Source organism: Ursus americanus, chromosome 18 (genome assembly GCF_024610735.1).
Source record: "Ursus americanus isolate L20-20 chromosome 18, mUrsAme1.1.p, whole genome shotgun sequence".
NCBI lineage: Eukaryota > Metazoa > Chordata > Mammalia > Carnivora > Ursidae > Ursus > Ursus americanus.
The window spans coordinates 51,482,392-51,495,715 of NC_142144.1; the positions used below are offsets into that span (position 1 = coordinate 51,482,392).

Consider the following 13,324-nt stretch of genomic DNA (forward strand, 5'->3'; position numbering starts at 1 on the left):
TCTCGCTGGCTGTCTCTATCTCTGTCAAATAAATAAATAAAATCTTTAAAAAAAAATTTACTCATGTTTTCTTCTAACAGTTTTACTAGGTTAGCTCTCACATTTAGGTCTATTATCTCACTGATTTCTAAATAAGATCCTTATCAAATACTTAAATATTTAAATATGAATTTTTAACAAATTAAAAGGGCAGTCTTACTTCATAAAACAGTTTAAATTTACCCTATTGCACTGATGAATGAACTCTTGCTGATACCAGTACCTTGGAAATTTAAAAAGATCATGTGTGTTTTGAAATGGCTTAATCATAAGAAAGATTTATTTTCTCTCTCTTTTTTCTCCCCCTTCTTCCAGGAATGAAGTTGATGTATGTGCATGATGACTCAGAGAGCCTTGCTGATGACTTCACAATCCAGTTGTCGGATGGGAAACATAAGATATTAAAAACCATTTCAGTGGAGATCATCCCAGTTAATGATGAGAAACCAATGCTGAGCAAGTAAGCTACCTGAAAGGAGACCCTTTCAGATATTCGAGAAAGTTCTGAGGTCTGGAAGACTAGGTACAAATGTCATGTGTGTCTTCCAAGGGAGAAACAAGTCCTTGACAGCCCCTGTTTATCACAACTTGTCCCACCTACTCAGGCACCTAGAACTTTTAGTGCAAATGTTATTGTAACATCTCCCTTACAGTTCTTAAATTCACCCTTTAATTATTTGGTTTTCCTCTGAAAGTTCTAGGTAGTTGTAAATACTTAAGAATGTCTGAACCTACCGTATGGAATGAACAGTGTACTGGGTATTTAAACACAGTATACACATGTGAGAGTGCAACAGATGTATAGACTTAACCAAAGTGATCATATTAACAGCAGAAAGTCCTCCCTGTTGATTTGACCAAACTTTTAACTAAGAGTGACTAAGGAAAATGTATAAATGCCATTGCTTTCATCATCTGGGTATTTCATGATCCACCAGTCCTCTGTGTTCCGTCGGGTTCAATACTCCCTTGCCACCTGATATCAAAATGATCACTTAAACGGTTGTTTAAAAATTCTGAGCTGATATTAATTGCAGACCATCTTGGTATCTCCCTTTGTAGTTGATCAGTTTGATCATAGGGTACAGAGTCTTTATCAGTTACATTTCTGTTACTCCAGCCCCTTCTCTTAGTACTGGCCACCATACACAACTGTACGAGGGTAAAGCTTGAGGAGGCCCAGCTGTCTGGTGCTGGGCACAGAGAAGCGTCTGCTTCTTCTGATGATAGTTTTTTGGAGGGTTACACCTCAGATATCAGTTCCACTAAAAGTCCACAGCAGAACTTTCTGTTTTCTATGATCTAGCTGGGCGGTTGGACTGGAATGACCTTGACTTATAAAAATGAAAATAGGAAGGGTATCCTGGTATTAGGAAACCTCTTTCCGATGACCTCACTGTATCTAAGAGGAAAGGAGGGAGGTGCAAACGGGTGTTTTTTAAGTGCTTACTCTGTGACAGACACAGTATTGGATCTTTTAAAACAGACATTTCCTTAAATCGTCTCCACAATTATGGGAAGTAAGTATTATTATCCTTGCTGAAAAAACTGAGACCAGACAGGTCAAATAATGGGGCAGTCACTCAACTCTGATTTCCTGTTTCTTGCTGCCTTCTTGCTATTTCATCATAGTTTCATCAGCAGAATCACCAAATCCCCTTCAGCTCTGCTTCCAGATCCGTCCTTTTTCTTTTTCTTTTTTTTTCCCTCTCTCTTCTTTGGAGCAGAAGTTATATTCCCTCTACTTTCCTTTCTGTGTGTGTCCTTGGGTCGATCACCTCTTGTCTCTCCCAGAATGTGCTCCATGATTTTCTTTTCTTGCATCTCCAGTCTCTCCCTTCTCCTTCCTTCTGCTAACAAGACACAGGGATATAGTTTGTGGTGAAGAGGGCAGATTTTGGAACCAGATTGCCTTGGTTCAGCCACTAACCAGTTGTGTGGCCTTGAACATGTCACCTCACCTCTCTCTACCTCTTTGTCAACCTCTTTGAAAGTGGGGATAGTAATAGTATCCTCTTCATAGGGTGGTCGTGAGGACTGAATGGATTAAAATACGTGAGAGTGCATGAAAGACTGGCTAGTCCCCAGCAAGTGCTCCTACGTGCTAGTTACGATTGTTACTAGCAGCTATTCTCATCCTAAAACCACAAAGATGACCCAGTTCCTCATTTATTTCAGTGCCAAACTCTTTGGAGGAATAGCTTGCGCTTTGTGCATTTCGGCCCAACCTCCCCCACTTTGTTAAAGCTACTCCCTTAGAAGTTGCCCTTGGCCTTCTGACCGAATTGAGTGGCTCGTCTTCCCTTGCTGGACCTTGTTACAGCATTTGACACCATTTCTTTGGAATTCCTTTTAGATGCTGCAGTAGATACTTTCGGTTCTCTGAGTGATGCTCCCTCAGTCCCCCCGTGACTGTAATTACTCTTGTGGTGGAACACGCCAGGCTCACGGACAGGGTCGCATTACCAGTGCCTCGGTGCGTCGCTCCGCTTGCCGTGTGGCTCAGGGCTTTCTGCGAAATAGCGTGGGCTCATTTGGACTGTGGCAGACACAGCAGAAAACACTCTGATGGTAGCTCTCAACCTAGGGAGCTAGTGCGTAAATAAATGTCCCACATCCCATCCTTCAGAAGCACAATTTGAAGAGTATTCTATATGATTCTTCAAAGGATCCCCAGCAGCACTGAGCTGGTAAAAGCACCTTTGGGGCATTATTCCTTCTGCCCTGTCTCGCTCCTCACTTCTCTCTCTTACTTCCTGGGATCATTTCCCAAATAAATTACCTGCACCACAGTCCTTGTCCCATGGTCCCTTTCAGGGTAACTCAGACTAAGACATACTTTTTTCCCCTTTGGCCTCTCTGATATTGAATTCTGACACTTTTCTTCCTACCAAACTCCTTATCTTCTTCATCACATTGGCTTCCTTCCTGTTTTGATTAATCTATTTCTATTAATGGCACCACTCATCTCCAGAATCAACCAGTCAACTGAGTCGTTAGCCTTCTAGAGTAACGGGATTCATACTCTCTAGGAAAGAGGTGGGCCAAAATCACCTCCTACTGCGAGGGAGGATGTCTGTCCTGGAGAGACAAGAAAGTCACCAAGTAAAAGAGGTTAGAATTGAGGCGTCGGGGCTCTGGCTTGTCAGCAGGAGCATGGAAGGCTATTGGAATGCCAGGTGATGCCACTGAAATGTCCTTTATCTGCATCCTGAGGAAACTTCACCATTTTTTATCAGAAACCAAGCTGTCAAGTTGGACAGCGTTTGGCCATGTGTGGTGACCAAACCAAAAGCTAGAAACACGGGTGGAAAGAAATCCCTCCTCACTTTGGTGAGACCAGGGTAAATGGCTATATCGGCTGGGAGAGGAATAGCATGAGAGGGGACGTGCAAAGCCACAGTAGCAGTTTTTATGGTAGAAGCAGCAGCTGCCCACCCCAGCCCCGTCTTCAGGATGCCAGGGGCTAACCTGGCAGCTGTAGCACTTGGAAAAAATCAATCACTGTGAAGAGAATGCTTGCTACCCGGAACGTTACCAGGGAAAGGGAGGGTAATGTAGAGGGCCATGGATTGCCTGAGAATCACCAAACTCATAATGGTATTTCATAAAGGGTACCAGAACCCCGGTGGCTAAGCCATTTGATCTCTTTAAGTAAGTTTTTATCTGTAAAATTTGGATGATAATACCTTGCTTACTTATGTCACGGGACTGTTGTTGTAGCAAGTGAAATATGGAAATAAAATCATTCTATAAAATAAATTACAACATAAAATGGTGAGTTCAATGCACGGAAACAATCAGTATTTAATTACTTCACACCATCTTCATTTTTGCCGACTAATTGTCTTCTAGGACTTTCATGTGTAAAGTGAAATGAGAGCTTGTTTCATGAGTCTGACTCACCATTTGCAGTACTTTGGATAGGGAATAGCATTCCCGAATTGTTGAAGATTGGGAACTGTAATAGTCATTGTGAATGACCCCTGTGAAAGCAGTGCCTTCCATGTTTCCTATCAACCTAGACATCTTCCTCTTTACAGGAAGGCTGAAATTACAATGAAAATGGGTGAAACTCGTATTATTTCTAGTGCCATTCTTTCAGCCATAGATGAAGACTCACCCAGGGAGAAGATTTACTATTTGTTTGAAAGACTTCCCCAAAATGGGCAGCTTCAACTTAAGGTTAGTGTCTGTTTTACTTTTATTTTTCAAAACTAATGTAGCAGGTATAAATTTTCTTAGTACACAGATTTCTATAACTGAATTTATTCTCTAATAGCCACATTTTGCCCAGAGGTAGAAAATTTGATTCTCTTAGTTAGGGGTAAACTCACACCATGCTAAATTTTCTTACTCAACTCGGGATAAATTCAATCAATATTAAAGTTCTTCATTGTTCCCTCTCCCCTGGGATCATATCTAAATTTTGGGAGAGGGGGTGACTGGGATAAAGCAAGTTGTCTAATTGCTGCTGCGAACCAGGCATCCTTTGAGATATCTTAATTACCCCAGATTTAACAAAATTTTTATTTTTATTTTTTTTTAAAGATTTTATTTATTTATTTGACAGAGAGAGACAGCCAGCAAGAGAGGGAACACAAGCAGGGGGAGAGGGAGAGGAAGAAGCAGGCTCCCAGCAGAGGAGCCTGATGCAGGGATCGATCCCAGAACGGTGGGATCATGCCCTGAGCCAAAGGCAGATGCTTAACAACTGCACCACCCAGGCACCCCTAAAATTTTTAAATAGACTTTGTAGAGCGCTTGTGGTGGCTATTAACAACCTGATTCTGAAGTTTGTATGGAGAGGCAAAGTGCACAAAATAGTGAACAAAAAGAAGAACAGAGTTAAAGGAATAGGACTACCTGGCTTTAGGACTCACTATAAAGCTGCATTAAATCAGGTAGTGTGGGTTTGATGAAAGGACGGATGAATAGATCAGTGGAACAGAATAGATAGCCCAGAAGTAGACCCTCACAAAAATAGAGTCAACTGATCTTTGGCAAAGGAGCAGAGGCAGTACAGTGGAGGAAAGACAGCCTTTTAACAAATGGTGCTCACCAGTCTCATTCAGACTGTGTGCCTGATGCCCGAGGAGTAACCCAACACACATAAGAGATCAGTCACTTGAAAAGGTCCCACGAGTAATCCATCAAAATGTTTGCTTGGATGATGGATGAAGGCTAGCAACAAACCACCACCAGCCATCCCCAATGTGATTATTTGACCGAATGCTGAACTTTAACTGCTGTGTCGACACAGTCCTAGAAAGAACAGCGAGGATGCATTCTGCGCGGAACAGCTCGATTATCTTAGATCGTAGGCACCATAGAGAATCAGAGTGAAGAGCAATCACTGGTTTAAATTAAGGTACAGCTGTGTCCCTATTTCATTTCAAAGAGTAATGAAGCAGAAATGCAGTGAGAGCTGACACATTTGGGTAGCATGGGAAGCGAAGTGTCTTGGGTATGTGAAAATCCAGCTGGGTTCAGGTTGCTGGTGTGGTACCACATAGTTCTCTCCCAGCTCCCTTGGGCTTTGCCATGTCTCTCCAAGACCAGGCACTGGGACCTTAGGACTCCTGGACTTTCTCAAGGGCTCTTGTGTTCTTGTTGACTTGCCTTAGGTTGCCCCCCTTTGAGTCTAGCTCTCATTTTCTTCCTCTCTGGGGGCTCACAAATGATTCCGTCAAGTAAGAGCTGGCATTTGGGAATGCATGTGGGGAATTGCGTGGAGATGATTTACTTACTCAGAAAGGTTACAAAAGAAAAAAAATTAACTAGAATTGCAGGCTGTCCAGTTTAAAACCCGAAAGAGACTGCTTTAAAAACTAAATCTGCAAATAGATGTTAGGATGGAAACACATAATGACCTTAAATATTACAACATAACTAACTTTCACCCAGTGAGCACTGGGGCTGAACATGTGTACAAACATCAGATGAGCAGAAATTTTAAAGAGGAGGAAACTTTATCAAATAGGCCACAAAGAGAAGTGGTAACACAATGAGGGGAGGGGAGGGTGAAGCATTTTTGACAGGAACTGGAGTTTGTGGAATAATGTGTCAAAGGAAAAAAAAACACACCAAGAATTTAAATTTCTATTTTAGTCTCAAAACAGACAAGGAAAAGTAGAAGATAATATTATACAGTAAATTTGAAAGTTAACATTTTTCTTGAATTATGTCAAGTGACTTTCATGAGCTCTTCTTAGGGAAAGTTATGTATCTTCAGAGAATAACAAGAAAATTATTGTAAATCAGGTACAGATTTTTTATTATTATGTTTCTAATACTCTCAGTTGTCAGTTCCCCCTAGCATAAGAACCTCTTTCAATTGAGAAGACCACAATTTCTGCACTGAGTTCGGTACAGAATATATGCTTGACTGATGTTAGCTTGTTTTTAGAAGATTCTGATAAAAAAATAATATATGATATTTGCAGTTATATATCAAGATATATATATCTTGCTGACTCAAGATATAAACAGAGGGAATGATTGAGATCTTGATAATTTTCTTTGGGCTTAAGTAAGGCTGGAAAAGGTACTGGGAGTAAATACATCCATTCTGTTTTGTTTTATCTATTTCAGATAAGTCCGGTGATAAACCAGTTTAAAAAAATAGGTTTGATTAATTGTGTAATGATAGGAACTGGAAAAAAAAAAAAGGAACCCTCAAATGAAACATATTTAATTTTTAAAGAATCAATTTCAGGAGCTCGATTACCCACCTGCTCTCATTAATTGGAATATTTAATCAGCTATGATTGCTCATGATAAATGCCTTGGAAGTAGCACGGCTGTTGAATTGCCACACGACTGTCAAAAATCTCTTGGTTGAAGGTAGTTTTTTTCCCAAGGTCTTAATTTATTTTAATGTATTTCTTTGAAAGGAAAAAAATAAGGTAAAATGGCAAAAAAAATTGCATCTGGAGTTTCCCTGAAATATAATTTCTATTGGAGGTTTACAGCGGGTATGGCAAATGTCCACTAACATAGCTTGGAAAGAAAAAAAAACATGGACAGCTGACTAACTCTGGCACCTTTCAGATAGGGAGGGACTGGGTCCCTCTCTACCCTGGCATGAAATGCACTCAGGAGGAAGTGGATCTAAACTTGCTGAGATACACACACACCGGGGCGATGGATTCCCAGGACCGAGACAGCTTTACCTTCTACCTCTGGGATGGCGACAACAGATCACCGGCATTTGACTGTCATATCACCATCAAGGATATGGGAAAAGGTAAAAGCATCTCTCTCAAGGTTTATTGGGATCAAGTTTTATAACCAGAAGTGAGCTGTTATAAGCACTCAAAGGTTTTCAACTAACTCCCCCTCCCCTCCCTTCCTTCCCTTCCTTCCTTCCTTCTGTCCCCCCCCCTCCACCTCCCTCTCTTTTTGACTTTCTTTCTTCCACCCTTTGTACCTGAAATTCCATCATTTATGATTTGCTTCCCTGACTCCTCACCTGCTCTGCCTGGTTCATGAGAGTAGCCCATCTATTTGTTGTTTTTAGAATTTCAGAAAGCCTATTGGAAATCCAGCCTTGCCCACAACATGGCGGCACAGGCTGCTTTAAGAGTCAGGGTTTTCTGCTATAAGTAACATTTTACCAAACCAATGTGATAACTCCAATTTTATCTTCAGGAAGAGAGTTGTTACTTGAAAACGAAGTTTCAGGGGAAAAACATTTCCAATATAATAAAAAGAAATAAAAATATATTTTAAAATTTAAAAATCATAACAAGGGACTTTGTTATTGAAAAGTTTAGACTGTTGCTCTTTTCACTGTGAAAGTGCTAATACCAACTCTTTGAGGGACAAGGGAGAACACGTTGAGATACTAAGCTGCTCTTGAATTAAGTAGACCCATTTGTATAATAGGACTCGGCAGCATATAAATGGTAGAAGGAAGAGGGTGAAAAAAATACTAGGAAGGAATCTCAATAAGGCAAAGTGTAAGCCCTTGTTACCCAACTGTCACTACCCCATAATGTTGCTTAGAGTTTATGTGAAGAAGGTACATTCATTTCTTATTGGTCTGTATTGTCCCAGAATCTCTATATTCCTAGGACCAAGCATATTCTTGGATCTTCAGTGCATTCTTGATTGACAGAATGCTTCCCTTTTTGCCTGGCTGCCAGGAAGCTCGGAGGGCAGTACAAATCTTGTATCACGTGTGTGATAGAATTACAATTGTCCTGGATCTTTCTCTTTTTAGTTTCAGTCAGCTTGATCGATTTTGACATGTTTATTTTGGGTTCTAAAATAATGTTTTTTGTTTGCTTGTTTCCCAGTTGTAGAATATGTTCCTTGAAGATGGCCAATAAGTGGCCCTCAGAGAAGCTAGATATTACCGTATGCATTTCTTTCTTTCCGCCAAAGTAGAACTACTATGTTCACCATCAATATGTGTCCAAGCAAAATGTAATGCAAGTCCTATATCGTGCAGACAGCTAATGTATTAGGACAGACTGCCCTTGGCTAAGCACAGTGCATTCACTGGGGTGGAAGAGAGGTCTGCTCTACACAGCCATCTGGGGATTATTTTCCCCCTAGAGGATCCTTCATCTCTGAAGGCCTTGGAGTCACTCCGGAAGTGAAAGTGAAACGTGGAGGAAAATGAGAGGATGCCTGGCCTGGGCTTGCACGCACCTGTCTTTTGCACCTTCCAGTGGCTGAGTCGTAGTCACACGCCACATTAAGGGAGGCTGGGCAGTGGAAAGTCTAGTGGTGTGCCCAGGAAGAAAAGAAAATGAGGCTGGGGAGTGCCTGGCCAGTCTCTGTCACAACTGACGTGGGATCCTTTTCTGGAAGGATTTGTGAACACTTACATCCAACAGATACATTAACCTAGCATTTTCAGAAGCTCCAAATTCCTTCCCTTTGCTTGTTTTTACATCGTGGTGCGTTTTATACTTATATGGTGTTATATTTTTTTAAAACGTAGTGTGAGTTTTCTCAGGTCGTAACATAACTTGATAACTGTCATTATTCATCTCTGAACAAAACTACACTGACTAATTAGACTAAACCATAACCCTAGCATCGAGCGTTTGAGAGATCTCCATTCGAGAGCGATTATAAATAACATCCAATTGTTCCGTGTCTTGTGATGTGCACACTGGCAAAAATGATGTGGAGATCTTTGAGAGAAGCTTAAAGGGCCATCGTCTCGTTTGACCTTGAACGGTACTCTGCTGTGACAGTGCTGAGAAACTGCATCGAGGGAAAGCCCAGATGCTCTTCCTCCCCTTGGATCCGTCTTCTGCTCCTGGCAAAACATCCTGTGGGTGATTTTTGTGTCCCAGGCCTTGTTCATTTTTCTCACTCCCTTGATGTATTCATCTGGACTTCCAGGAGGCAAGCCCCATCTGGGGCTCAGGTTTTGATTTAAAGTTGGAATGCTCTTTGATTTTCCATTGCACCTAAGTTGGACAGCATTTTGAGTTAAAAGCACCAATAATCTATCAAAATGACCAATTTAATCATCTGAAACAGAGTTTCTCAGTCTTAGCACTGTTGACATTTTGGGATAGATAATTCTTTGTTGTAATGGATTTTCTTATGCATTGTAGGATGTTTAGACGCATCTCTGGCCTCTACCTATTAGAAGACTATAGAAACCCCCAGTTATAACCCCCCCAAAATGTCTAAAGACATTGCCACATGTCCCCCGGGGGCCAAAGTTGCCACTCATTGAGAACCACTGGTCTAGTTGTACCTCCCTGATATTTTATTTTTTTGTTTCCTCATGGGACTGAATGTCTTTTCAAATTTTATCGACAATTTGTATTTTTATATTTAGAAATGGCTTGGCATTTACTTCACACATATTTCCTCTTGGATATTCGTTCTTTTAGTATTGATATTTAAGAGCTCTGTTATAAAGCAACAAAATAATCTAGTGCTTGAGTTTGTGCTCTTGAGTCAGATGGCTAGAGTATGAATTCTAGCTCCATTTTTAATTTTTTTAAGAATGTTTACTTATTTATTTATTTACTTATTTGACAGAGAGAGAGGCAGAGAGAGAGAGAGCACAAGTAGGGGAAGGGGCAGAGGGTGAGGGAGAAGCAGACTCCCTGCTGAGCAGGGAGCACAATGCAGGGCTCGATCCCAGGACTCCAAGATTATGACCTGAGCCAAAGGCAGACGCTTGACAGACAGAGCCACCCAGGTGTCCCTAGCTCTACCTTTTATTCATCGTATCATCATTAGCAAGTTAGTTAGCATTTTTCTGTATCTTTGTTTCCTCATTTGTAACCTGGGAAATATATACAATACCCTACCTCACAGTGCGAAGGTGACAAAGAGCCTAAATCCTGTGCCTGGCACAAAGTGGATGCTCAGTATTGGAGTTATGGTCATTTTTTTAAATGAATGAGGTGAACAAAATTGGATTATAATCCTTAGTTTGTAAAACTGCACCATCCATCCACATGTGACCCACTTCTCCTTCGCTCATTTATGCATTTCATACACTCCTTCGTTTCTTCTCTTCCAAATACGTAGTACAAACCTTTGCAAACAACATACAATTCAAGGACTGGAATATTTTCAGTAATAAGCATCTATGCATGTGCTTTTCCCGTCCTTCAGAGAGAACCATCATCCTGAATTCTGTGTTCGTATTCTTACTTTTGTTTATGGTTTTCTGGGACTTGCTCATGCAAGGAACAAATGGGAATAAGCTACCTCTGTGTTGTCCTATGTGGCTCTGGTTCATTCATTGTGCTACTGTATACAATTCAGTTTTACGATTAGACCACAGTTTGCTTTACACATTTACCTCTTGAAAAGGTATTTGGGTGGTCTCTGGCAATTTTGTTGACGACAGGGCTGCAGTGGCCATTCTGGTCCCCATCTCCTGGGGACCAGCGTATGTTTCTCTCCAGCACACAGCTGGAGCGGAAACGCTGGCTCAAGATGCATGTGAATATTCTGCTCCTTACAGCATAATGCCAAATCGTGTGCCCATTTACATTCCTACCAGAAGTGTACGTGAGCTTCTGCATCCCTCAACACTTGGTGTCATCAGAATTCTAAACTTCTGCAAATCAAAGCTTTACGAGATGGTTCTAAGTTCTTGTGATCTCGATTTGTGTTTCCACGATGATTAATGGGATTGAGCATCTTTTTGTGTCTTTGTTGGCCGTATGTGTTTCACTGGCTGTGTCATGTCTGCTCTTGTCTTTTGCCTAATTCCTTTATTATCCTATAATTATATCAACCTTTTTATATCATATTACTTTTGATTTCTGCAGTTTGGCCTTTGGTTTCTACTGTTACCTTGTGTGTGTGTGTGTGTGTGTGTGTGTGTGTGTGTGTGTATTTTTTTTAATTTGGGTCTTGACCGCAAGCTCTTCTGCTATGCAGGTGATATTGTCATCTTTGGGAAACCACTTGTGGTGCCTAAAGGTGACCGAGGTTTCTTGACGACCACCACTCTCCTTGCTGTGGATGGAACAGACAAACCCGAGGATCTGCTCTATGTCATCACCTCCCCTCCGCGGTATGGCCAGGTCGAGTATGTCCGCTATCCTGGAGTCCCCATTACAAGTTTCAGCCAAATGGACATAGCAGGACAGACAGTCTGCTATGTACATAAGAGCAAGGCAGCTGTCTCCAGTGATACCTTCAGGTGAGTCCCAAAGAAACTTTTCAGAGCCCCTTCCCCGGATGAATGCTTAGATAGACCACAGGTGGTAGAAAATGAGTTCTGTTCCCACTCTGATATAGCAATGGTCTTCTACTGCCTAGATGTATGAAAGGTGGAAGTACAATTAATTGGACAACAGCAAAGCAATAAATTAGAACCTGTTGTTTAAAAATAAAGCCCATCTAAATGCCAGCTGTTCTAGGGGGAGGAACGTAAACACCCTTGAGTCCCAGCTGAGGAGAGGCATAGAAAACCAATATTCTGCTTTTGGGGGGTATCTTTCTCTATCTGAGGAAAGGTATTTATTGGTAAATATTTGGCACAAGCAGATGCAGCCTTTTGACACGATGTTGTTCCAGGAACTGTATCATGAATCATGTTGTCATCAAGTTTCCCCGTAGAAACAATGTTATAATTGGGGGCTGTGTACCTGTTTAAGAATTCTATATCAAATAAATCATTGGGATGAATAACAACCTGGCGAAAAGATGAAGATACAACATTAATGAAAGTCCACGTTCATTTAAAATGTTGAAATCTATTTCCAGTCACATAAAGCAAGACCAACTCTAGAGGAGCTATCATTTAGCAGTTCTCAGAGCTGGCTGATCTCAAGGCCCTTGATAGAAACCCAGATCCCCAGGCTAGGATGAGAGTCTAGAAATCTTGGGGCACCTGGGTGGCTCAATCGGTTGAGCACCCTACTCTTACTTCAGCTCAGGTCATGATCTTAGGTTCGTGAGACCCGGCTTCGCACTGGGCTCCACACTGGGCATGGAGCCTGCTTAAGATTCTCCCTCTCTCTCTCTCCCTCTGCCCCTCCCTGTTACCCACCTCCCCTTGCACTCACCCACTCTCTCTTTGTCGAAAAATAAAAAGAATCTAGAAATCTTGGTTGGACTAGACTTTGGGGCAGTCACTGTACATATGCAATCCTGAGTTTTACCAATTAACATGGAGGCCCTGAGACCGCTGGTTCATTGGCCATACTTGAAGAGCTTCTGACCACAGTCCAGTTTTCAACTTGTCAGAATACAACTTCCAATAGGGTGCCTGGCTGGCTCAGCCAGAAGAATGTGCAACTCTTTATCTTGGGGTTGTGAGCTTGAGCCCCACATTGGGTGTAGAAATTACCTAAAAATAAAATCTTAAAAAAAAAAAGGAATACGACCTTCAAAAGATCACTATAAACTAATGTAAATGTAACATACTCCTATATTATTCACTGGGTTCCCATAAATTATTATGTGCACTGCTACACCCATGTTCAAATACCAGTCTCCTCTATCATATATTTTATATCTCTAAATCCAATATGTCTGCTATGATAAACATTGTTTAAATGTCAGTAAAGATGATTTTGCTTGCCTTTTTGGAATTAGGATTTGGAAAGATGATTGGGACAGTCAACTGTTAAAGAATTGGGGGAAGTTTGAACTAATATTTTCTTTTTTTTTTTTCCTCTTGACAAAATGTCCTTAAGAAGCAGATAATCATTTGGTTGATCAATATCTAAATAACAATTCAATGCTGGAGTGTTGCTAGGCATTAACTAAAACATCAGATGTATAGATTCCCTTTCATGCTGGTTCTTTTGCTCCAGAAGTGGTAGAGTCGAGT

At 41.2% G+C, this 13,324-nt stretch overlaps 1 protein-coding gene across 6 annotated transcripts in view; it reads left to right on the top strand.

Moving 5' to 3' along the window:
• The window catches only part of FREM1 (FRAS1 related extracellular matrix 1), a 173,774-nt gene that overhangs the window by 110,395 nt on the left and 50,055 nt on the right, over window positions 1-13,324 (top strand). For all 6 annotated transcript variants that reach the window (XM_045780814.2, XM_045780813.2, XM_087869630.1 and 3 more), the window contains 4 exons: window positions 355-499; window positions 4,083-4,224; window positions 7,093-7,288; window positions 11,422-11,686. In XM_045780814.2, the coding sequence (XP_045636770.2) occupies window positions 355-499; window positions 4,083-4,224; window positions 7,093-7,288; window positions 11,422-11,686 (748 nt within the window). The remainder of the gene's footprint in view (window positions 1-354; window positions 500-4,082; window positions 4,225-7,092; window positions 7,289-11,421; window positions 11,687-13,324) is intronic.